General features: G+C 49.0%; 1 protein-coding gene across 6 annotated transcripts in view; it reads left to right on the forward strand.

The window, feature by feature from the left end:
- LOC102387857 (myosin light chain kinase, smooth muscle-like) overlaps positions 1-11,679 on the forward strand; it is a 19,945-nt gene extending 8,266 nt beyond the window's left edge. For all 6 annotated transcript variants that reach the window (XM_014521188.2, XM_014521186.2, XM_014521190.2 and 3 more), the window contains 8 exons: positions 215-418; positions 819-1,036; positions 1,772-1,895; positions 1,982-2,134; positions 2,776-2,896; positions 3,485-3,581; positions 9,384-9,524; positions 10,937-11,679. In XM_014521188.2, the coding sequence (XP_014376674.1) occupies positions 215-418; positions 819-1,036; positions 1,772-1,895; positions 1,982-2,134; positions 2,776-2,896; positions 3,485-3,581; positions 9,384-9,524; positions 10,937-11,163 (1,285 nt within the window). In that variant the 3' untranslated portion in view covers positions 11,164-11,679. The remainder of the gene's footprint in view (positions 1-214; positions 419-818; positions 1,037-1,771; positions 1,896-1,981; positions 2,135-2,775; positions 2,897-3,484; positions 3,582-9,383; positions 9,525-10,936) is intronic.
- Positions 11,680-25,400: the final 13,721 nt, after the last annotated feature.

Here is a 25,400-nt window from a genome sequence, read left to right on the forward strand (position 1 = left end):
TGCTGACTACATTAGTAGTGCTCTTAAATCCTGCTTACTTTAAACATTGGGGCTGCTGGACTGTATCTGGGAGCTGGCCTGGGATGCCCCAGCCTCCCTGATGAAACCAGACCAGCTGTCTGGGTGTGCAAGATGCCCTGCTTAGCAGGAAGCCATGCCCAGTGCTCTCCCTCCCTTCTCCTTGCCCTGTTCCCTTCTGCTTTCTCTTCCTTAGTGGAAAGTTTGGAATGGTTTACAAGCTTCAGGAGAAGGCCACTGGGAAGATCTGGGCAGGGAAGTACTTCCGAACACGGACGACCAAGGAGAAGCAGGCAGCCTGCAAGGAGGTGGAGCTGATGAACCTGCTACATCACCCCAGGCTGGTGCAGTGCCTCACAGCCTTCCAGAACCAGGCTGAGCTGGTGATGGTGATGGAATAGTGAGTGAGGGCCAAGGAGGACTGGATTAGAGCAGCCTGAGACTAACCATTTGCTGCCCTGTGTGGGGGTGGGAGGATATTACACACTATTGTTTGCTCTTATGGGAGCACCTCAAAGAGGGGAGTATTGGTGCCTAGGTGAACAGCATCCAGCACTTATCAGGTAGACAGAGGGGTTTCCCACCCAATTGGGTTTGGTCTGGACTTAAGCAGAAGCACCCAGCTGGCCTTCTGAGTTGCACTCTGACCCCAGGGTGCTGAGTCCATAGCTCTCCCCTATGTCCTCTACTTTTGGCTTCTTGTCAGGGCAGCTGGGGGTTGGGCCAGTGCTGCCTTGGATGCAGGAGTGAATTCATCAGGGAGTGATGCTCCATGACTCCCTCCCCTTGCTCCCTGGCAGCATCGCGGGTGGGGAGCTGTTTGAAAGGATCTTGGATGATGACTTTGAGCACACAGAGCCCACCAGTGTCCAGTACATGAGGCAGATCCTGGAGGGGATCCAGTATGTCCATCATCAGAGCATCGTCCACCTGGACCTCAAACCTGAAAACATCGTGTGCGTCGGCAGGAGCAGCCATTGGGTCAAAATCATTGATTTTGGCCTGGCACGGAAACTGGGTGGGTGAGAGGAGCCCCACTGGGAGGAGTTCAGTCTGTGGGGATGGGAGGTCCCCCCTCACTAATGCTGGAGCTAACACTAATGCCCCTGCCACAGCTTATGGGACAGAGGTCCCAAGTCAGTTAAAACAGCCCTGCAATGTGCTTAACCTTCAGTATGGTCTTGTGTTCATCCCTGTTCAGCAGAGCATGTGCATCAGCCAGTGCTTCACTGGAGCCAGAAAACGGATGTCTCTACTGCTAACTGCAGCATGTGAGGAGTTGGGAAAGGGCTAAAGCAATAGCCAGCTTAAACCCCTGCCCTGGCTGGTCTGGGAGTTTCCGTTGTGGACATCCCACTGGGTCTGGCTCTGCAGAGTGTGATGCACCTGCTGTAGCAGCAGTTGCTCGGGGCCTCTGAATCTGTATGTAGAGAAGCCAAGGGTTTGCCCGGCTGTGACTAGTGGATTGGGTATGTTGAGCCTGTTCTTCTGGCCTTGGCCCAGTCTGGACAATTTGCTGTCTAGCTCTGGGTGGGAGTTAAAGTTGATGTTAAGGTGTTCACCATCTAGTATAATGGAGCTCTGATCTTGAGTGTGGCCTCCAGATATTGCTGCCCTACAAATAGCAGGGTTGCCAAAGGGGATTCCAGAGAGATGGGTGCAGTGGGAAGGTCTGCTGGCCCTTTGCTTTTGCTAGTGCCTTCATGAGTAGAGGTGCCATGTCATCCCCATTGCTCCCATCTTGTCCCTTCAGATCCAAACAGTCCTGTCAAGGTGCTACATGGGACCCCAGAGTTCATGGCCCCAGAAGTGGTTTCCTTTGAGCCTGTGGGATTCACTACAGACATGTGGAGCATTGGTGTGATCTGCTACATCCTGTGAGTGGCCTTCCCATCAGCAGCCTTCAGAGGGGAGGTGTAGGTCTTATCTGAGTGAATAATGACCTCTTCTCTTGCTCTCCCAGGCTGAGTGGGGACTCCCCCTTCCAGGGGAGCAGTGACGTGGAGACGCTGAACAACATCACAGCTGCCCAGTGGGAGTTTGATGAGGAGACCTTCTCAGAGATCTCTGAGCAGGCCAAGGAGTTTATCAGCCAGCTGCTGCAGAAGGACAGCCGGTAAGGAGGGCCAGTTCTGTGGGAGGGAAGCCTGACTGAGCCTTATAGGGTTGCAGAGAAAGGCAGAGTGCTGGGGGTAAGGGCAGTCATTCAAGCAGTTGTTGAGGGCATTGGATGGAGCTCTCCGGGGAGCATTAAATGTGGAGCCTAAAGGCTGTGACTCCACAGAGGGGAGCTTCTTCAGAAGGTCCATCCTGTCTGAAGAAGGTGAGACAGTCAGGTGGGGATGCTGGTGCAGGACATGCAGAAGGGTGTGGGGAGGTGGCTGAAAGCCTGGGTGGAGGGCATGAGTCTCAGGAGTTTGCAGGGGCATGATCCTGGATGATAAAGGTATTCCTTGGAGAGGTTCTGGGGTAGCAGTATGCCTTTGGGGGTGGGACAGAAGCTGTGGGTATGAAGTGGCAGACATTGCCATCTCCTTATCCTCCATTTACTACCTCCCCAAGCTAAAGCTAAGCAGTTCTGCTTTCTATGCCTGGAGCCAGCCAGAGGGAGGCTCGCTAGACCTGCAGGCTATAAACCTATGCCTGGAGCCTGCTGCTCCAGTCACTCCCACTCCCTGCCCCCAACATGAGTGATAGTCAGTGCTGGCCATGCTGAGCTATGGGACTGGATTAACCAGCCACTCTGTTCACCCCCAGCTGCCGCCTCTCCAGCGACAAGGCCCTGGCACACCCCTGGCTGAAGCAACTAGCACCGAGTGCCACAAAGACGCTGTCCAAGGAGAGGATGAAGCAGTTCCTGGCCCGCCAGAAGTGGCAGGTATGACTGGGACCTGCTCCTGATGCCTGTCTGAGAGCCTGTGCCTTGCCTGACACAGTGGGTCCTCTTCCCACTCCTCCCACTTCTGAGGTCCAGGTTTTTTAGCTTTATGTGTTGTTTTTGGGGGGGGGTTAATAAGAGAATTTTTCGTGTTCCAAGCCAAATCAAGTCCAAATCCATGAGTCAGTCCAGAACCATATGTGGCCCTACAACTGGCAAACATCTTCCATCCCCACCAGGGGCTTCAGATGTTTCCAACATCTTTTGGCAGGCATCCTATGTGCAGGCTTGGGCCTGGAGGCTTGGGGTTCAGATGCCCTCAAGTTTCGCCTGCCCTCAGCCATATGGCCTCAGGAGCAAGCTAGGGAGGAGCCTCCCATTTCCATAAAGTGGGCTTTAAGCCCCACCACCTTGGGGGGTACGAGGTCCTGTGGCTGAGAAGAAGCTTCAAAAGATCTCCTCCCAATGGCATGAAATGCGGCAAGGAAGCCAGGCAGCTGTTCCCTGCTGAGCTGTTCTCTACTGGGTTGAGGTGTCTCCTCAATTCTTCTCTAGAAATCTTTGCTGCCTCTTTTCTTTTCCCTCCAGAAAACAGGCAAAGCTGTGCTGGCATTGAAGAGACTCTCCCTGCTGTCCCACAGGCTGGATTGCAAAGTGACTGACCCTGATGCCCAGGACAAAGGAGGTAATGGCCCAGGCTATTAAGCTGTGTTTAATCCTGACCAAAACCTACTAGGCCAGGGCCTTTGGCCACACTTTTTTCCATCAGGTCCTAAGGTCAATGCAATATCGACTGAAGAGCACTGTGGTGACAGACTTTTATGTCTTGCTGTTCCCCTTTGCAAGAGACCTGTTGCCTGCAGACCTGTCTGGATGTTTTGCAAAGTGTAGCACTTTTTTCCCCCTTCTACTTAGCTTAGCATCACAATGCTTGGAGGCCCTTGATGCAGGGATCATTAAAGACAAGTCTACATCTGGCCATTGCATAGCTGGCTAGAGCAGGGACCAAGTGCTTTAGCAGTTCTTGCTTGTCAGGCATCTAGTTTTGATGGAGAGCCTGGACAGGTTCTGGACCATCTTGGCAACAGAGGCTGATGTCCTGTCTGGAAAGGGAAGATGAGGAGTTGTGTAGTTGTCCACAACTTCACTTGACATGTTTTATATCATGAGGCCAAAAGGGACCAACTTTTTGCTCTCTTAGGGAGGAGATGCTTTTGATCTACAGCATCTTCAAGAGCATCACATTCCATTTTTAAATCTCACAATTAAATATGTGGGCCAGTACAGTACTCCTTTTTCATAAACTGATAGGTTCCAGGTCAGATAAGTGTGACCATTTAGTCTGATCTTTCATGTTAGCCATAGGAAATCTCTGAATCCATTCAATTTGAGCTAGATTGCAACTTGTAGAGAATTAGCCAATCATGATTTAGAAATTGTCCAGGGCATCTATTCATCAGCAAGTGACAGTGGATATAGCAGCTATTCTACTGACTGGTGGTACATTTTTTCTCTTGTGGCTGTAGAGACCAATGTTAGAGATCAATGTTAGATGTGCAGGCCCTGCCACAGTGGTCACAGGTGTACATGGCATTAAGGGCTACTGTACTGACAGGCTGTTTCCTTCAGTCATGTTTCTGTTGTAATTCAAGTAACCATTTCTTGTCATGATGTTGGACTCCATGATTGAGAAGAGAGTGCCACTTTGTTCTGTCTCCTCCTAAGGCCTCCCAAAGGGATTCAATTCCTAAAGGCTTTTGGGTTGATTCCAAAAGCATTCATGTCCTGCTTTCAGACATCTTCTGAAGTGCAGTTTTGGGCACCCTACTTTTCTGTCTCCACCTGCAATTTGCCCATATAGGATGTCCTTCGGGATGTGGCCATCTTCCATCCTGCAAAGATGGCCAAGCCAGCGTAGGTGCCACTGTTTGAGTGATGCAGTGGTGGTTGGCAGGTTAGCTTTGGTGATGAACTCTGTGTTGGTGATTTCTGTCTTGCCATTTGATGTCAAGGATGTGTCATAAGCAGTGTAGGTGGAAGCTGTTTAACTTTTTTTCTTGATATGTATATGTTGACCATGACTCACTGCTTTACATAAGGACACTGAGGATGCAGGCTTTGTACATAAGCAGCTTAGTTTTGATTTGTGAGTTTTGCATTGTTCTAGACTTGTTTGGAGAGCTTACTGAAAGTGGTAGCAGCTTTTCCAATGTGCACATTTACCTCTTCATCCAGTGATAAATTGTTGCTCAGTGTGGATCCAAGGTAGCAGACCTTGTTCACTGCCTTGAGAGCTGTGTTGCAAAGGCTGATAGATGGGGACTGGCAAACTCCCTGTCCTAGGACCAGTCTTCTTGATGGTTAGGGCAGACATCCTCCAAGCATGGGAGAAGCAATTCATGCATATTTGTAGTTGACCTTCTTCATGAGTGGTGAGTCAACAAAAAAGTGTTCCCTAATAAGTATGTGCTTCACTTTTTTGTCTTGGCTTTTAGGTGGGATAGATTGTAGAGTTTGCCATCTGATCTTGCATGAGGATATATGCCCTCCTTCAAGCTTTCAAAAGTGTAGTGCAGCAGAAGATCCCAAAAAGTGTCGGTGTCAGAACATGACCCTGCTTCACTCCATTCTTCATCTCAAACCTGTCAGAGGTTGATCCATTAAACTGAACTGTGGCCTGCATGTTTTCATGGAAGGAGCATATCATGCTGAGTAATGTCAGGGGGCACCCAATCTTTACCAGGACCTTGAACAAACCTGCTTTGCTGACAGTGTCAAAGGCTTTCATCAGGTCAACAAATGCTATGTACAGTGGCTTATTTTGTTCTCTGCGTCTTTCTTGGCATAAGGAGAATATCATATCCACTGTTGATCTCCCCTCTCTGAATCCACACTGTGATTCCAGGTAGACACAGCCAGCAAGTTGTTGCAAGTGTTTCAGGATGACTCTGGCAAAAGCCTTGCCTGTGATGCTGAGGAGAGAGATGCCCCTATAGTTATTGTAGTCACCCTTGTCTCCCTTGTTCTTGTAGAGAGTGGTGTTAGCGTCATGCATGTCCTGGGGTACTTGACCTCCCTTCCAGCAGCACACTAAGAGTTGATGAAGATATGGCAGCAGACTAGCCATCCTGCACTTGAACGTCAGCTGGGATGCCATCCTCCCCTAGTGCTTTTCTGCTTGCTAGAGAGTCGATGGCCTTGCTAAGTTCTTTAGCTGTAGGTTTTCTGTGTAGCTGTGCCAGTACACTTAGAGTTAGAAGCTGATCCAGTGCCTTTTCTGAAATGTCTGTTTATGGGAGTAAAGTTCAAAGTAGTATTCAACCCAGCGTGACATCTGCTTATTGTTGTCAGTGACTTTTACTTTGCCACCTTGAGACTTGAAGGGGGTGACTTTAGTGACAGTTGGACCAAGAGACATACAAAAAACTAGAACTCTTGGTTCCAAAATGATACCTTTTATTAGATCAACTGGAAAATGTCAAGAAAATTGTCTTTTTCTGCAAGCTCTCGGGATCAAAGTCCCTTCGTCAGGCTCTGGGAAAAGTGTAGATGGTACAAGTTGAACCAAGGGCTTTCTTCAGGCCATTATATATAAATTGCAAGTTTCCTGTGGCTGAGGCAAACTGTGTCTCTTGGTATAGGTTAGTCCAGTACTGGTTTGAGCAGTATCTGGCTGTTTTCTGTACCATTGCCCTGCCATGCTTCAGCTTCGCCTTGGAACTTTCTGTTGGATTCTGGTTGTGTTTCAGGTAGGCTATGTTCTTGGCTTAAGCAAGTGGTAGCATCTCTTCTGTGTGTGCCTCAGACCAGTCTTTATTTGACAGTTTATTTTTTCCCAAATACTCCTGTGGCTGTTTCTTCGATGACTGCTCTCGATCCACTCAAAGTTCCTTCAGCATTTGCAGTTGTTGCTTTTGTAGACATAGCTAGCTCAAAGGTCCTTTGAAAGTTGAGGCACTTGCTTTGGACTTTTGTGCTGTGTATGATAATTCTTGATTGACTTTTATGGTTGGCTCTATGCAGTGTTTTTGGTATCATTTTCGCTTTGTGACAGTAAGGGAGTGGTCTGTATCATAATCTGCCATGTGATAAGTGTGGGTGTGTAGTACACTGGGCAAGTCTTTCCTCCTGGTAATCACGAGGTCTGATTGATACCAGTGGCCAGATTGTGGGCATCTCTGTGACACTTCTTCATGCTTTTCCTTATCCTGCAAAGTCAGTGTTAGTGATACACAGGTGGTTTAAGGTGCAGAGTTCAAGATATTGTCCATTTTCATTCATTTTCCTAACATCATAATGTCCCAGGCAGGTTGGCCAAGAGTCGTGATCTGCACTTACTTGAGCATTAAAGTCCCGTAGGAGGAGAAGCCTCTTGCTGGATGGTAGGTGCTCAATGACTTGGTGTAGAGCATCGTAGAAGTTACCTTTATCATTTGAACATGCCTGCAAAGTTGGTTCATAGGCACTAATGGTGTTAACCATCAGTTGACTGTAGTCAGAGTGAGATGACATGACCTGATGTTCCAGTGGGGTTCTCAGTGGCTTTGACCAACCTGTTGCAAACTGCGAATCCTACCTCATGTAGGCAAGTATTTTCTGCATTCCCACCTTCCCAGGAAAAGTTGTAGTTGGCCTCATGAATGGAACCAGAGTTGGCCAATCTTGTCTCCTACAAGGCTGCAATGTCGATGTTAAGTTTTTAAAGCTCTCAATCAATCAGTGCGGTCTTTGGGACATTGTCTGTCATCTGTAAATTGTCATTCATGCCAAGACGTGTGGTCCTGACATCAGCTTCCCAGCCAGAAGGTTTTAAGGTTTCTTTTCATGTTGCCTGGTACTTGGTTTGCCATCTATTTTTTTTACTTTTGGTTTAGCCCTACACACCAAATGAGGCAGGCAGACCATAGTGGGTCAGCACCTTACTGGCTGGGGGGCTGCCCAGCTTAAGGTGGACAGTAGCTGACCAGTGGAACACAATTGATTCCTCCCACTGATGAAGGTGACTGATGGTACTCAACTCTACACCAGTTGTGTTGAGCTTATAACCTGTGACTGCCCCTTCTGTGTTGTGCTCGTGCAAGTAGCAAAGATGGAGTATCCCCTCCATTCAGTTTTGGCTGCAATGGCCTGGGCAGTTTATATGGAGATGCTTTAGTTGCCCATGTATCAATGTCCCCTCTTGGCCTAGCTGTTTGATCCAAAATGAAAGGCAGAAGTCAATATATTTGGAGCCAGCTTGGCTGCAGGAGCTGCTGATATGAAGAAGATCTTCAATCCATCCACCTTTCAGGGCTCCACTTCTAGACTGGTTCCCAACCAAGGTTGGAAAGCCCAGTCCACCCTGCCATGGCATCTGCCTTTTGGTGGCATTTCCTCCACCAGGGATAAGAACTACCAGCATCCTAGGTTGTTCCACCACCCAAAACCATTTGCACCATAGAGGTTGTTAGGCTATTTCCCACCACCCAGCTTTTGTCATTGACAGCTGCAGGTAGTACCATCTACTGTCATAATGGTAGCAGACCTGGCCTGGTCTGACCTGACTGTTTACAAATTTTCCCGTCATCTGAGAATCTGCTACACCCATAGGTAGGCTGTTACAATGGTGAATTATTTTTGCTGTTAAACTTCCATTATCAAACTTCTGTTCTAGGTACTTACAGACCAGTCGGATCACCCCTTAATTTTCTCCTTGTTTGGCTGAATAGATCAAGATCCTTGAGTTACTGTACCACAGCTTTCCCAATATACCTCCTGGTTCTTCACTGAATCCTCTCTAATTGAACAATATCCTTCTTGAATTGGGGACAAGTGAATTGGACATGACATACCAGTAGTAGCTTCGTCAATTCCGCGTACAAGCATCACAGAACCTACCTGATCATGCTTGGGTTTGGTTTTTTTTCATCCCCCCCATTAATATGCAAAGATCATATTAGCCTTTGGGGCTGCAGTATTGCACTAGGAGGTTATGTTCAGTTGATCAGCACAGTGACCCTCATGTCCTTTTCACAGTGCCCTCCCCCCATTCCCATCTTGTAGGACTGGTGTTCTCTAATTCTAGATTATAACCTTTTATATGACCTTACTGAAATACTTACTGTTAATTTTGGTAAGCTGGGTGCCAGTGGTTCCAGTCCTTCTATATCTGACCTATCCCCTTCACTATTTGTCATGGTCCAGTCTTTGTGTCACTTGCTAACTTGATCAGTGATGATTTTTAAGTTGTCTTCTAGATCACAGATAAAAATGTTTTAAGCAGAGGAGGGCCAAGAACTGATCACTGAGGAGCCCTACTAGAAATGTGGATGCAGTGATGAAACTCAACTTAGTTGCATTTTGAGACCTCTCATTTGACCAGTGCTTAATGTGCCCTGTGATGAATTTTTATTCTGTTTTGGAAAAATCTGTCTGCAGTAAAATCCTAATTTTTGCATACTGAAATATTGCTGCTTTTTCCCCCCACCCTACTCTTCCCCCTCCCCAGAGCTGGACCACAGCCAAGAGAAAGGGGAGGTCTTTGCTCTCCAGAAGCCACAGGTCAAACAGGAGCCCCACTTCTTGGAGTCACTGCAGGACCTGGTGGAGGTGGAAGGCAGCAGTGCCTGCCTCCGGTGTCACATTGAAAGTAAGTTCCCCTGAGACCCTGCAAGGCTTTCTGTTGGCCATTGGGGGAGGAGGAGTGGGGATGCAGGCATGGCTTGACCTTGCCTTGTTCTATTCATGCTGGAGTGACCTTGGCAAGCTGGTCTGTAGGAGGCAGCTGCTTCTGGATACAAGAGGTGGCTGTACAGCGAGGGCCTAAACTGTCCTTATTCCATGCATGGCAACAGGTGGAGTTTTGTGCAGATTTGAAAGCCAAGTACTCAGTCATGCACTCTCCCTCTGCAGCCAGTAGCCCTACCAGCACTGGCCCTTAACACCTAAAGGTCCCTACCACATGAAGAGACAGCCGAGCTACCTTGGGGCTCCAGGAAGGGGTGCTGGTGGCCAGTAGGTGGTGCTCTTGCTGCACTGAAGTGAGCCCTTGCCTGGTGTTGTATGTGCTGTGCTCCTGCATGGGGATCAGGGGTCTAAGGACTCTTCTACACCTTACAGGTATCGCACAATTAACTGGTTAATTGCGCAGTTGCCTCGATCAGCTACATGTGCAAAGTACTTACTATGACATAAAGCTCCAACCAGCTATAAAGCTAGACATCAAAAATGTGTACTGATTTTATAACTGGTTACTATTGAGCTTTAATTTGCATGTATAGCAAGGTCTCCCCTAGGTCTGGGAGCCCCGTCAGCCACAGGGGTGCACCATGCCCAGACAGGGCTGGGAGTTCTGAAACTATGGGGACTCTCAGCCCTACCTGGATCCTGGCAGCACACCTCCTGGTACTGGGACCAAGCTCCTGGTACCAGGATCATGGCTGCAGCTGTGATCTCCCACCCCTGGGACTAGGAGATTGCAGCCATCTTCCAGCCTCAGGGGCTTCCTGCACCCCCAAGCCTGGAAGATTGCAGCAGCTGTGGTCTCCCAGCCTGGAGGGTGCATGGAAACCTCTGGAACTGGGAGATGGTGTCTGTAGTGGTCTCCCAGCCCTGGGGACGCATGAAACTTAGGGGTTGGGAGATCACAGCAGCTGCATCTCCCAACTGAGGGGGTGCATGGAGCACTCCTGTAGCTCAGAGTCCTTCAACTGAGGGGGCTCCAAGCTGCAGGAGCTTGGTTCTTGTTGCTGCAGTGGGAGCCCAGGATTTAGCTCCCCCTGCACCCACAATAAGGCACAACGGGATCTAATGCATGATCCCACAATTGCACCTCCTGTCATATACATGTTGCATGGCAGGAAGTGTGATTATGTGGATGGCACATTAGATCCCATTGCAACTTTTACCTACAGGTGTAGAGGGGCCCTAAGTCTAATCCTGGACATAATGTATTCATGTGGCCCTTCACCCACTGCGCAGGTGTCCCGTGTAAGGTCAGAGAAACCTCCTGGGGGATGTGGCTGGTCTCTGGCTTGTCAGTTCTCCCTTCTTTCTTTGCAGGTTTCCCTGACCCAGAAGTGACATGGCTGCGGGGTGATGTTCCTATCCAGGAGTCCCCTCATCTGTATGTTGCATATGAGGAGAACGGGAGCTGCTCCCTAACCATCTTGGAGCTCACTGTGGAGGATGCGGGACAGTACATGTGCAGGGCTGTCAATGATGTGGGGGAGGCAGAATGCAGTGCCAGGCTGACTGTGTGCCCCCAGCAGAAAGTCACATATGTGTAGAGTGAGCTATGGTGGAGGAGGAGAACTGTTTGGGAGCAGCCGACTAAGGGGATCTCTCTCTTGCATCTGTCCATTGTGGCCCACAGGGGACACTGTGCTTCCCATTAGGCTCCGTCCCTTCTCAGTCTTGATTTCATGGCATTGCTGATAGTGGGGTGTGGAAGTGGCTGCCCTCTGCTTCCTGCTGTGCCAGGATGCAGGAGGACAGATAGGGGGGCCTGACCCTGCACCCCTGAAACCAGCAAAGCCTCTGCTCTGCCCATTTCATGGTGCCTGGATTGAGCCCAAAGTGCCTAGGCCAAACTGCTACCTGCTGCCCACTCTCCTCTCATGCCTCAGCTGCAAAGTAGGAGGGATGAGCAAATGCCTCTCTTCTGCATCCACTCCCCATGTACCAAGGCAAGAGGGAGGGCTGTGGTGTAGGACCCACCCCAGTGGTAGTAACAGCCCTGTCTGTACCAACTTACATGCCAATATCCTGTCTCTGGACAGCACATGTATTGTGACATCAATAAAGTACTGCATGGTGTTCTTCCTTGGAATGGGTTTATTTTTCCCTAAATGTTTTTCAAGGGGTCGAAAGTCACTGCTGCCTCCACTGGAGGATTCCCTCTCTTATGTTCACATATATTTCCCCAGCCTGTGTGCATTTGGTGGAGGGAGGGGGAAGGATTTCTCTCCACACCTCGAATGGTAAGATCCTTTTTAACACAAGCCCTACCAAATGGGCTTGTATTTGCCTACCTGTGAGCCTAAGCTCAGCTCTGTTGCTTTTGGGAGGGGCCAAACTGACTTCCACCAGGGCAGCTCTGATCTTTTGCATCTGCCCTGCCTCCTCAGAGTATCCTGCTCTGCTTTGCTCTTCAGTCTGGTAGCTTGCTGTTTTTTCCCTACCTGCTCTTTATATGTGCCTATTCTTTATTGGAGTCTCCAGCCATAGAGTGAGTTAGACCTTGGACAGAGCAACTGTTTGGGCTCTTCCAGGAACAACAGTACAGCCTGGAAATGCAGGAGCAAGGGCAGTGGGTTTTAAAGGAGCCAGTGATAATGGTAACAACTGAGGCTGCTGAGTTATTCCAGATGGCTCATTTCACTCAAACTAAAATGAGTGACACAAGTGGGTGCAAAACCAGGGGCTGCAAAAAATGATCCCTCCAGTGAGAGAGCAGAGAGCTTTGCTTAGCTCACCCCTTATGTGGACTGCAGGGTAGGCCACTGCCTAGCTGGAGAGGATTAAATGTTGTTCAGTCCGTCAGCACAGGGAGCCAGGATGCAGAGTTGGGGGAGCTCCCTGCATACCTCGACCACCCACTGCATGAAGCGAGGCCTGCTGTGCCCATACAGGGGACTGCACAGATTAGTACTTAAACACGGAGCAACAAGGAAGCAGGGACTCTTCAGCAATGATTCTACACAGGACCCCATACCAGGTCAGGATCTGAGAGTGCAGTTCAGCCCTATATGAACCACTTCCTAGAACTGGGTCATATTTTTTTTTTTACTTAGACCACTTTTTCCAGTGGAAAGTACGGAGTTGCATGAATGTGTGAAATTTTTGTTTGGAAAACAACTGAAAAAACCCCAGGCAGGCATGGTGAGCATGACTGGTTTGACTTTGTAATGAAATGTTTAGTTGTTTTGGAGTTTGAAACAACCTTTGCATTTCAAATTTTGAGCTTTTAAAAATTTTATTTGTCAAAGCAACAGCAAAGAAAAAACTGAAGTGAAATGTTTTGGTTTTCATAAAAAGAGTTTAATTGAGCCCTGCCCCTCAGTGAAAACATCTTTTATTCTATACCAGAATAATGTTGTTAGGCTCTTCTTCTTCCCCTCCCTACCACCACTTTCACAATTTTTTAATTTCCCATTGAACCTAAACTCTCCTGGGTTTTTTTATCCTGTTTTACATAGAGTGTTTCAGCTCAACACTTCTCATTACAGGACTGCACAGCTGGCCATATACAACTGATGTTAGCAGAGTTATTCTAGACTGGCACTAAGGTAGCTGAGGTTAATCTAGAACCCATTCAATTGTAGGAGGTTCTTCAAATATGGCTAAACTATGAGGCTAACACAATCCCATTTTATGCTGCTTATATTCAGATATGAGGCAGATTGGATTTAGCATGAGATCTGACCTGTGTTCTTTTGGTCATGTTCATTTATGGTACATGTATTGTAATCTTCTCCTGTGTATATACAAGACTTGTTCTAGAAGGGATGGAATTGTACCCTGGTCCTATTCACCATGCCACCATCTTATTCCCACATGGACAACTGTGATGCCATCCCATATCAGAAAATCAGATATTTAGAAATCAGATGCATTTTGTTTCCATAGCTGCTCCTATTCATAGCCTACATGCAATGTTGTTCCCCAATGCAGTACTTGCTTGCAGCACAGGGTCTGTGGCTTATTCCTAGCTTAGTACAGATATTCTTTGTCTTATGCTGTGATATGGGAATGAATTTACTGGACTGTCTCTCACAATTCTCATGCTAACTATGACCCACTGAGCGATACCTGGGGAGACTCCAGTCTCGTACAGGACACGTAGGTAAGCGGAGCCCTCTTCTGGCTTTGTTTTGAAAGAAGGCAGAGAAGAGCTTCTCAGCTGTTCTCATTGTTAGCTATGGATGACTACCTACCACACTATTGGCCCAGCAGGGGGAAGCAGGTTCACACTACACCTTCCTTTCTTTAACCTGGGGCCCTGCCTGCTGTATTATTGAGCTCATTCAGAGCTATGTTAAGGATGCTCTGACCATGGTAGGCATGGCCAGAAGCAGTTCAGCACCATGTTTCATTCTGCATAGGAGGAGAAGGATGTGATGAAAGGATTGGGGGCAGCAAGTTGAAGCATGCACCAAGGGTTGATTCCTCCACCCCTTCCCATCTAACTGAAGAGCTAAGATTATTTATATTACTGTCAATTCAGTAGTGACACCAGATTAACCCCAGTGTAATGTAGATCAGAATCTGACTCCCTGTTGTCCAAGCATGTCACCAGCCTGGAGCAGCTTGAGGCCCTGTCTGGTATAGGGTGTCATTGTGCAGCAGTCACAGATCAGATGACCCTGCCCCTGGCTCACCCAATTCACTAAGGTCAGCCTGAGCCCTGGAGAAGAAGGTTTCTGTTCCTTCGAACCCCAAAACTCCACAGTGCTTTGAATATGCATGAAAAAGGGCCTGAGGGGGCTCCTAAGGCTAGATGCACAAAAGGAGTGGGGTACCTACTTCCACTTCAGGTACTACTGACCCATTCAAGCCCTTGCTCAACTGCTGCCTTACCCTAAAGTCTATTAGGCATCTCTACTACCATGGGTGGTCCTGCATAAAGCTGCCCAAACCCTGCTTTCAGAGCCCAAGGCCATGTCTAACACCACTGTTGAATTCTAAATGTTCCTACATCTTCCTTGCTTGCAGGGCCTTGACCGGGGAGGTATTCCCAGAGCACATATATCTATTCTATGAAGGGCTTCTGATGGTGGCTTAGTGCCTAGAGAGTTTTCAGACTACAACATCTGCAGTAACCGGAATCATTTGTACTGACACAACCTCTGTCTTGTCACCCTGTGGTACCTGCCTGCTGGTACCTTCTTTCCTTTGCTGTCTTCTACCATAACATCCTGTTGATCATGAGTCAGCTTTTCTGAGGCTCTTGCACAATGAGGCATTTCTTAAATTGCATTCATGGTTTGTAAAACAGTGCTGTTTGAAATCCCACATGGGGATGATCTCCTCTGTCTACACAGACTCCAACAGAAATGACAACAGAATTGCACAGGTTTGCTGCCACTCAGAAGCTGAGGTTGGTTTAAGGTACCCAGAACAAACTGAGGACAGATATGAGGCAAAGAGAAGAGAGTTATGCCTATAGAAGCAAAGTCTGTGGGGAAAGGTGTGGGGTCTGTATGAACTGAGCAGCCATTTCTGGTGTTGATTGACTAAACAGTAATTTCTTTTTTTCTTAATAAGGGCGTGTTGTTTCTGTCTGTCAGTTAAAAATGGACACTGGAAGCCCTAAAGACACCCCATCACTGGTGGCTAGAGCATCCTCAATAGAAGAGAAGTCCTCACCTCCCTGGGGACAGAAACATCTCTCTTTTATTCCTGGAACATTGCCCAGCCCCTGAGCAATAAAGCAGGGGTCAGCAACCTATAGCCTTTGGGCTGGATCTAGCCATAGAGTCATTTGATCTGGCCTGCGAATGTGGGACTTTCATGGCATTCAGTATCAGGGGACTTTGGCAGCAGTTGCTTTGCTATGCCACTACTGGGGGAAGCAGCTGTGGCAGGTGCTTTCCCTTTGCTGTCACTGGGAAAAGCAGTGGTTGCAGTAGCTGGATCCTAATGCCCACCCAGCTCTGTCCCACATTAGGTCAATCTGGTTCACAGTCTTAAAAGGCTGCAGACTATGGAGGATTTAGGGAGGGAAGCTCTCAGCCCCTCCCATGGGAGCCATTCCACTTTGTATAATTAGCTAATTAATTGACGGAAGCAGAGGCAGGGCAGACTTTATAGCCCAGTGCTTAGGGCACACTTGGAAGTTGGGTGACCTGTGTTCACACGTCTGCTTCAGCACAGGCAGAATAGGGCTATGAGGACAGGTATGCCCCCGATGGGTGTCTCCCTTAGGAGAGAAGCCTGACCTGGGGGAGACCTGCCTCCAAGAAAGGGTTTGCAGCTGCAAACCCACACAAAGCTACCTTGTGGGGTGGGACTTAGTTCTCCTGTTTGCTGGCTTAGGCTCCTATGCAGACCCAGACGTAGGCATGAGTGAACCAGGCAGCTGCCTGAGGCCCAGATAGAAAGGGGGCCTGAAAATGGCAGTGTTTTTCTCCATCGTCTGATTATTATTATCATTATCTCTGGTGAAGAGTAGCCCGATACTAGAAGTTAACCTGGGACCGCCAGGAGTCTAGGTACAGCACTGCTCCTATGGGCTCCATTCTTGAAGTATTCCTGGAGGCTCTATCTATGAGGGCTTTGCTGCTGGCCTCACCCAACCCCCACCCCACCTGGGATTTTCCCTGCAGAGAGTTTTCCTATCTCAGGCACAGGATTGGGTTGCTGCAGCAGACTCATCTGAATCCCCAGATCTCATGTTCTATCCATGGCCTAGAAAACCCTTGTGGGAAAGCCATAAGGGCTGCAAGATCATTATTAGCAATGAGCTAGATCCTGAAATAGAGAAGGGCAGGTCCTATAGGCATCAGAGCCCCTGCCCCCCATAGGTGGCCTGCAGAAGATGATTTTAAACATGCTGGGCTTGTGCCCTTCTGACCTTTAATGTGATGCCTATAGTGGGACTGAAAAAGAGGACACATCTGATAGAGTTTTTAAAATGATCATGATTGCTCTGTTACCAAAATTCTGAGACTGTCAGTCCTAGGCCAGAGCCCCACTGTGCTGGGTGATGGACAAAAGCAACAAAAAGAGGGCCCCTGGCTCAGGGAAGTTACGGTCCCATTTGTTGTTTCTCCTCAATAATACTGTCAAGCCACATCTCCCCTAGCACTCCAGGAGGGCTCACTGGCAGGTCTCAGAGAGAAGCCTTGGGATGGGGTGCACCAATATTTTTTTGGTCTGTACCGATGGCCAATTATTAACCAGCCATAATCGGCCGATAGCGATGCAATTGCTGATATGCAGCCCAGCAGCTTGGAGAGCAGTGTCTGCCTGGTAAATCTGGGCAGGGGTGGAAGGGGCATGGGGGACAGAAGGAGCATGGGGGTGCAGATCGAGGCCCCAGCAGTGAGGGAGGGAGTGAGGCAGGGGCAGGCACCGCCCAGTTGGGGCAAGGCATGGGACGGAGGCATTGGCTGCTCATGGGGCGGGTGGGAGCTCTTGCCGCTACATGCACCCTGGTGGAGGCATGGGGGGCCTGTGCCCCCCAGATCTGTGTGGGGTGGGGCCGGCTGTGCTCTGCAGGCTTGGGCCATGGGTTGCACTGGGCTCTTCCCAGTGAGGGATGCTGGGCCAGGGCTGCGTCGGGGTGGGTGGCAGCAGCGGTGGTGGTGCTGAGAGGTGGGGCTACTGGGTGGGCTACAGCCACCTCAAAATTCACCATAGCCCCTGCTCCCAGAGCCACCACTGCCCTCTCCACCCTGACCTTCCCCGAGCGCAGCCCTGGTCTAGCTCCCTGCCAAGAAGAGCCCAGTGCAGCCCCCAGCCTAAGCCCTCAGCAGGCAGCCCGCCCAAGCCCTGCACACAAATCCAGAGGGCACATATACCCTATGCCTCCCCCAGGGTTGTGCCAGCAGCAGGAGCTCTCCGCAGCCCCCAACCAGCCGCTTGTGGCTCCGTCCTGTCCCACCCTGGCTTCCCCTCCCCCCCGTCCCTCACCGTGGAGGCCTTGATCTGCCCCTACCACATGCTGCTTCTTCCCAAGACTTTCCAGCCAGACGTTGCTCTCCAAGCCACCAGGCTGCATGCCTAGCCACATGTATGCTATGGCTGTGTGCATGCACATGGCATTTACTGGTGACATTATCAGCTACACCTTCCAAAAAAAGCCAATTGCCAGTAATGTCAATTTTCCTTTTATCAGTGCCAATACAATACGGAACAGTATATCAGTGCGCCTCTACCTGGAAATCCTGGTCCCTTGCTAAGAGTAGGAGGAGAGCTAGTTCTTTAACAGATGCCCTTATTCCCAGGTGCTTGTTGTCATTGTAGCTCAGTAGGTATTAATTAGAAGAGCAAAATACAAAGGGATGAGTACAGACTTAGATGCAGGGATGATGACTGGTCATTCTTAGGGCCTTGTTCAAGAATCCCAGATCTAGGGTGCAGCGTGGCCTCTGATTATCCAAGGCTGAGAAGGGCAGCCTCAGTCACACTCCTTGTGCCTAACACATCCTGGACCACTTGGGGTAAGGGGTTCTTGTAGGCAGTGCCAGGCACCTGCTCTGCAACCCTAGTGTGCCAGCAGGGCATCTGTGAAGCCCCTCCTTTCTGCTGCTCAGCTTGGCCTGAGCTGTCTGGATTCTCCTGAGATAAGAAGATGCCTGTCTGGTAGAGGAAGCCTCTCCAGCTTGGGTGTTGCCTTCCCTGTGTTCCCAGGTTGACTGGTCTCCTGGCATTCAAGCTGCTCCAGGGCTGATCAGTGAGTGGGTATATCCCATGTCCTGGTTGCGCCCCAGGTTATCTATTTGACTAGGCCATCCATGTATAGTGCTGCCCCATTTGGGCTCAGGGTCAGACGGATCCTAGGGCCTCAGGCCAGAGGCCCCAAGCCTTCTCCTCTTAGTCCCTTTGTTAAGCTCTGGTCAAGTGAGGAGATTAATTCAGCTCAAGGGATCCCCAGGTTGCTACTGAAAATCCCAGACTCTCCAAATCAGTGGCCACTTTTGAAACAGTGACCTTAGCAAGCAGGGAGCTATTGCCCAGAGCCTTGGCATATTCGCTGTACATGTGTCATATTTTCATACTGCATTGGCTCCAGGGAGTGCCAAGTGCTGCAGCCCCATTGCTGGCAGCAACTGCTTGCTTTGGTTACCCTCCAAGGGGCTTAATCTCTAAGATGGGAATGAAATGAAACAAGCACCAGCCTTGAAGATCCCTTCTGGAGGCTTGCCAACCTGACTGGAACTGCACAGCTCCTGAGAGACAATGTGGGTGAGTGGACAGATCTTTGCCTGGGACTCAAGAGCCCTGGGCTCTGGGCCTGGCTGGCTGAGTGGCCTTGGACAGGTGACTTTTTTGCACTGTGCCTCAGTTTCTCTGGGAATAACGATACTTGCCTCCCCTGTAAAGCATATTGAAACCTGCCAATGAAAAGTGCTGTGTTAAAGCTGCTGTGTTTTTAGGAGCAGCAGTGCAGAACTCAAGGGTATTGTACTCCTATTGGAGAGGATCTCCACCTCTTCAGTATCCAGGCCCTTGGATACTTTGCAGCATAAGCAGGGAGGGGCGGCTGTGAACAGCTGACACCTGTGTGTGATCCCAAACTGAGAGGTTCAGCTGCTTCCTTTGGTCTAGGATGAATAACAGGTGCTCTGTGTCTATGCTGCAGATCACAATCTTGCACCTCTCTAGCAGGGCTGTCTGAGTGACTCATTCAGGGATTTCAGAGTGCTTTACACATGTACACTACCCGTCCCTGATGCAGGGTGGGGTTATTCAGCCAGGACTAGAACCCATGTGTCCTAATTTTTTTCAGGTCCTGCTGTAGCCACCAGCAGGTACTTAATTTTACCTTTGGTCTCATCCCACAGAGATTCTGGTGTGCCCAGGTGCTATGCTGCACAGCATCAACCAAGTTATGCTCACTTGGTAGGGGCAGGCCTACAAAAGGTGTGGGGAGTTGGTTGCACAACTGAATTAAATAAAATATTCATTGCTCTTCCACCTGGGATGGAGGCCAGTTGCAGACACAGACTATGACCACAGTTTGTGGTAGCAGCATTTCCTGTAGAGAAAAGGGGAATCTGTCTGGAGTCAATCCATGACCCCCTACAGCCTTCCTGGCTTCATGCCCTCTAGGACAGGAGGGAGCCCCTGTCAGCTCACATATGCACTATCCTCTGCTGAGTAAGCTTTCCCCTGGTGCTGCCCTTGTCTGCACCCTCTTGACATGTTGATCCCAGCAGGAACAACGCAGCTGGGCAGGATATAGCAATACCCCGCTTCTCTCAGCCAGGATAGATGTGGCTGGACTTTTGGCTTCAAAGCCTAGGTCTCTAGTAAATGGATGAAGGGAATTGCCTGTTAGCTGGCAGTGTGCCTTGGAGATGCAACAGATCTAGTTCAGTTCCTGGCAATGTGATCCTGAGTAAATCTTCTTTCTCTCTCTCTCTCTTCTTTGTCTTGTCTATAAATTGTAGGATCTGAGCTCCTCCTCCATGAATTCGTGCAGCATCCTGATCTCCAAGCACATCTCTAAATATAAAAATAGAGCAGGGAGCAGCTACTTGTGCAAAGCTGCCTAGCACTTGTGGTTATAAATGATTCCTGTGATTGTTTTTAGAAGTATCTCTTATTTGCAGCCTCTGAAATCCAGAAGGAGGGAAAAGAAAAGCCCTAGAGGCAGAAAAGCGTGTCTTCTTTTTCCCCATGAAATCCTGTTCCAGCTTGGCTAGGATGTAAACCAGTAATTCTCAACTTTTACAGACTTGAATCACCCCTTAATAGACTCAAGACACTTTCCAATAGACTCAAGGCACCTCTCAGTAAATGGCAGCTCTAGTTTTTTACCTGTTTTTTGCTTAAAGAAAAATAATAGAGCAATTTCCCTGTTGCAAAGAACTCAGAAAGACCACAGCTACTCAGGATGTTTTTAATGCTATTGATTCCTGTTTTAAATCTCTATCTTTTGCATTGCATTTGCACTTCTAAGTGCTAACATTGGATAGAGCCCCATGGCACCCTTGAAAGGATCTCAAGGCACCCCAGGGTGCTGAGGCACCTAGTTGAGAATCACTGATATTAAACACTTGAAAATTGACAGTGTCCCCCACCCCCAGTGACTCAGCAAAACATTGGCAGCAGCCAAAAAAAGACTGACCAGAAAAGAATATTCTAAAGGCCCAGGCCCAAATGCTGCAACACAGGGGCATTAGGAGCCTGCAGCAAGCAGCTCCTCCTGGAGAGGGTAAGAGAGCAGGGCCATGGCTTTCTGCCTGCCAGACCCAGTACATGGCCATCACAGGAGATAGGAGCTGCCCTAAACTGGCTGGAAGGGGAGTGTGAAAGAGTGAGCTGTATAGGATTGCCCCAGATCCATAATGTGATCTCAGTAGGCCATCCCAAGGTAAAAGCCACTTCCTAACACTAAGGCAAGACTGACAGTTGAGGGCTCCAACACTGCTACTGGTGTGTGATGGTATGTCTTGCTGATGGTCCTATTTCATTTTTGCTTTGAAAAGCCATTGGGGAATTAAAAACAAAAATACGTAATGAAGAGCATGCCCTTTGCATAAATTGCAAAGTCAAATATTAGAAAATAAGGATATGCCAGAGTTTAGGCTGCCTGTACAACTTTAATCTCTGACTCATAAGTATCTCTGTGGTCCCCCAGATATAACACCCCCATGAAACACTGAAGTACTAGCATTCAAATCTTATAGCTAGGAGCTGGAGCAGAGGCCTTTATCCATGTCCCTTGTATTTGTTTAGGCCTTTGGGTCTAAAAAGGAAAGCACCCCTTCAAAAATGTTAGCTCTTAGAGTTCACTCATTTTTTGACTGCAGAAAAATAACAGAGCAATTCTTCTGCTACAGAGAATTCAGACCACAGAAAGGCAGACTGTTTCTAATACCGTGGATTCCTATTTCAAATTTCTGGGTTTATCTTGTGAATCATGTTCGCACAACTAACAGTGCTACAATGCATGACATTCTTAAAAGGATCTCAAGGCACCCCAGGGTACTGTGGCACTCTGCTTGAGAATCACAGTTCTAGTCGCACTAGAAGGCTGTCGCACAACAGGAAACTGAACCCCCCAGGTCTTAAGTTAGCATCCAAGCCATAGGAAATGGCCTCCCTTCAGCTGGCCCAGTCCTGTAATCAGCCATTACATGATCACACTATTCAGTTTGCAGCGCTCTCTGCCTTGTATACTGCACTGGCTGGCTGGTGTTCAGGGAGGGAGCCAGAATTGGGCAGTGAATGAGACTGTTTGTAGGATCTCTGCCTTGTTTGCCACAGAATTTGGAAGGCAGGTGGAGAAGGTGGCAGGGGAGTGCAGGAAGAGCAAGTGTAGTCTGTGGCTAAGGAGGTGACTGGCACAAACAGCAACTTGGTTCATTGCTGCAGCCCTTCCATGTGCCTCTGGGCCAGTCACACCAAAATAGTGTCAGGCAGCCATTAATACTGGGCACCTCCTTTTTTTCCAGATGCTGAGCTAGAGACTTTAGGGCCTAACATACAGAGTTAAAACCTCACTTGTGGAACTGAAGTTGATGAATGCTGAGAATGCTTGGTGATTGAGGTAATATGGGCTGATGAGCACAAGGCTGAGTCAGATGGTCCTCAGTGATAAGTCTAGTTTGTCCCTGCATGGCCCTAGGCAGGCTTTTATCTCCATATCCCTCATATGTAGTGGAGGGGAATAATGCTCTCTTATGTAACAGCGGAGCTACGGAGCTAAGCTCATTAATATTTGTGAGGCACTCAGATGCTACTCTAGAAAAGACCATGAAGGAATGAATAATTCCTTATTCAGTGCTTGGGTGATGGCAGTAAGCACAGCATGAGCCACATGCTGAAGGATGGGGATCAACAGAAATTCCAGACAGATGCCTCATGCCCAGAGCAAGTCTAGCCTGTGCAGTGAAAAAGATGGGGTTCTTTGCAAAATGCAGTGAGCACCTCTGTCCTTGGAGATTCCAGTGTTGCAGGTATGGAATAGGTAGAAAAGTGGTTGCCTTGGCCTCTCCTGTCTTCACAATGCTTGACTTTGCAACCCCAGCCAGATTTCTTTATCATATTCTTTTTGCAAGTAATGGACTCTCCCCATTGGTGGGGCCTGGTTGGACAAAGGGAGTCACTTAGCCAGACTTGTCACATACCTGGCACTCGGGGTTAAGATCCTTGCAAGAGTTCTGCTTTGTTCTGGGTCTGATACTGACTGACTGGCTGTGCATAGCCACTACCACCAAGTTCTTCACTGTACCCCACCTTGACTGTCTACCCAGGAAGCTCATCCCTTAAAGGCCTTGTCTGCACCTCTGCCCAAGAAATAAGCCCCACATGCTCAGTTCCATTCCACCCATGGCTAGATCTGCCAATAGGGCACCCCAGTGGGTATAGAGGAGTCCTGTTGTGCCCACCATGACAGTGGCATTAGGGGGCATGCCCAAGACCCTTCTTTGCCAGCTATGCTGCCTAACTGCCAGGCCTGGGCAAAGGTGGAGTGGGGATGGGGGTGGTTGTTCATAGGCTACTGATTCTCAACCAGGGAGCTGCAGCACTCTGGGGTGCCTTGAGATCTTTTCAAGGGTGCTGCACAATATAAACACAGCTAGGTGTGCATACATGATACACAAATTAAACCCAGAGTTTTCAAATAGGAATCTGCGGCATTAAACACATTCTGAGCTGTTGTGGGCTTGCTGAGCTCTTTGCAGCAGCAGAACAGCTCTAGTAGTCTTCAGTAGTCAGAACAACAAGGGAAAAGTAAGAGCTGGTGTTTCCCAAGGCCAGACCTGCTTTGAGTTCAACAAGGGGTGCCTCAAGCCAAGCAAGGGATACTTTGAGCCTAAAAAAAAGGTTGAGAACCACTGTCCTAGGCAGCCATTCCAGGTGTGGCAGGGATTTGCCCCAGGCCACAGTCCCCAACACCACAAGCCTTACCTTGATTGCCCCTGCCTAGTGCCCTGTGGCATTTCACAGGTTGATAGTCTCTCCCCCTCCCCCCCCTCAGAGCAAGTCATCAACAGGATCCAAAGAGCCATGTGCATCTTTTTCTGGAACTCCACATGGGAGAAAGTGGTGAGGACCATACTGTTCAAAGCAAAACGGTACGGAGGCAGAGGAATGCCAGACATCCTGCTGTTCCTCTGGGCCAAGTACACGAGCCGGATTTGCAAACTGGCAACAGGGACAGAATCCAAAACAGCCCACTTTGAAAAGTGTTTTGCAGGGAATCTACTGCAACAGTGGCGGGTATACATGACAACTAACATGAGCCCCTGGGCCATGGAGTCCCCATGGTTCTATGAGGTCCTGAAACACTTCTGCGACAGTACAAACTGCACGATGAGGCCCCAGCAACCCTGGTGAACCACCACAACATATGAGAGGTGGTAAGGAAAATAGACATCATATTGCCCATGGACCTACTACCTGGGGACAGCTGCCAGGCTGTGTCAGAGGGAATCTTCTATAAAGACCTGCAGAAGCACAGAGACTTGGACTGGCAGGTAGCCCACTGGGCACTCCTTGTGCAGGCATGGAAAAACAGCGCAGGGCAGGGAGGTCCCAAGCAATCCTGCTGGTGGAAGACAGAAACAATTGACCACCTCTTCTGGGACTGCCCATACACCAGAGAGGTGCAGAAGAAAGTTTGGGTACTCCTGGTTCATAACCCTGACCAGAGAGGCGGTTCTGCATGGGCACTTGACTAAACAGCAAGGGGCCTGACAGCCCATTTCAACCAGTTCATCCCCTGTTTCAAAAACGTCCTGTGGACGGGACAAACAGGAGGGTGGTTGGGGGGTGGGGGTGCAGGGGAGGTAACTGAGGGAGACTTTTATGAAACTCTCATGTTTTCAGGGGAATGGTGATAGGTGTGTGGGCACGAACTTTGTACTGGGACTAAAATAGTTTAACTGTTAAAGCGTGTTTTTGGTCTGTCAAGTGAACCACAGTGGTCACATGACAGATTGCTACAGGTACAGTTATATTTATATATATCTATATATATCCATCTCTCTCTCTCTCTCTCTCTTTATATATATATATATATATATATGTATAGTTGTTTATGTATATAGAAATAAAAATTTTTGCAAAAAAAATGTTCTGTGGAAGACCAGGAACTTGCTCACAAACAGGCACACAAACCTCCCAGTCAAGGACTGTATTACAGCGTGCCTGAGTGAGATGTACTGGTGTTACAGGAAGACAGTAGAACTGGATGGGAAAGAGGTGGTGGACATCCCATGGAAAAAAAGGGACAGCATAGATAGACCTTTCAGAGGCGAGCTGTCTGAAAAGAGTAATGAGGACGACCAGAATACGAACAAGCAGGAGGGGGATTTGGGAGGGGAAAGAGGGGAATGAGGTAGTCCTTTGGGTAACTGTGATGGTTTCAAGGGGATGATGATGGGTGTGTGGTCTTTGTAACAGGACAAGTGATGTAACTGTAACGGTGTGTTTTTGGACTGTCAAGGGAACCAGAGCGGTCACAAGACAGGTTGTTAGAGATACAGTTAGGTGTGTGTGAATACATATTTTTGCAAAAAACAAAGGCTGCTGCTGCCAGCACCTCGTCACAAGCCAGGTTGTTGGAGATAGTTACGTGTGTGTAAATATATATTTTTGCAAAAAAAACAAAGGCAGCGCTCTCAATGCAGCCTGGCCTTAGGGTGCTTGAAGAAGCAGGGTCCTGCGAGCCATCCGCATCCTTGGACCTGCTGCCACAGCGGGCGGGCATCTCCCAGGCGAGGGGGCCACGGGTGATGCCAGGGGAGCTCTGGCTGCTTTGGTCGCGGTCCCTCCCCCTCGGCTCGGGGGCTCCAGGCGGGCAGGCTGGCAGCACGGGGGGGCCCTCCCTCGCCTGGGCCCC

Source organism: Alligator sinensis, unplaced genomic scaffold (genome assembly GCF_000455745.1).
Source record: "Alligator sinensis unplaced genomic scaffold, ASM45574v1 scaffold919_1, whole genome shotgun sequence".
Taxonomy (NCBI): Eukaryota; Metazoa; Chordata; order Crocodylia; family Alligatoridae; genus Alligator; species Alligator sinensis.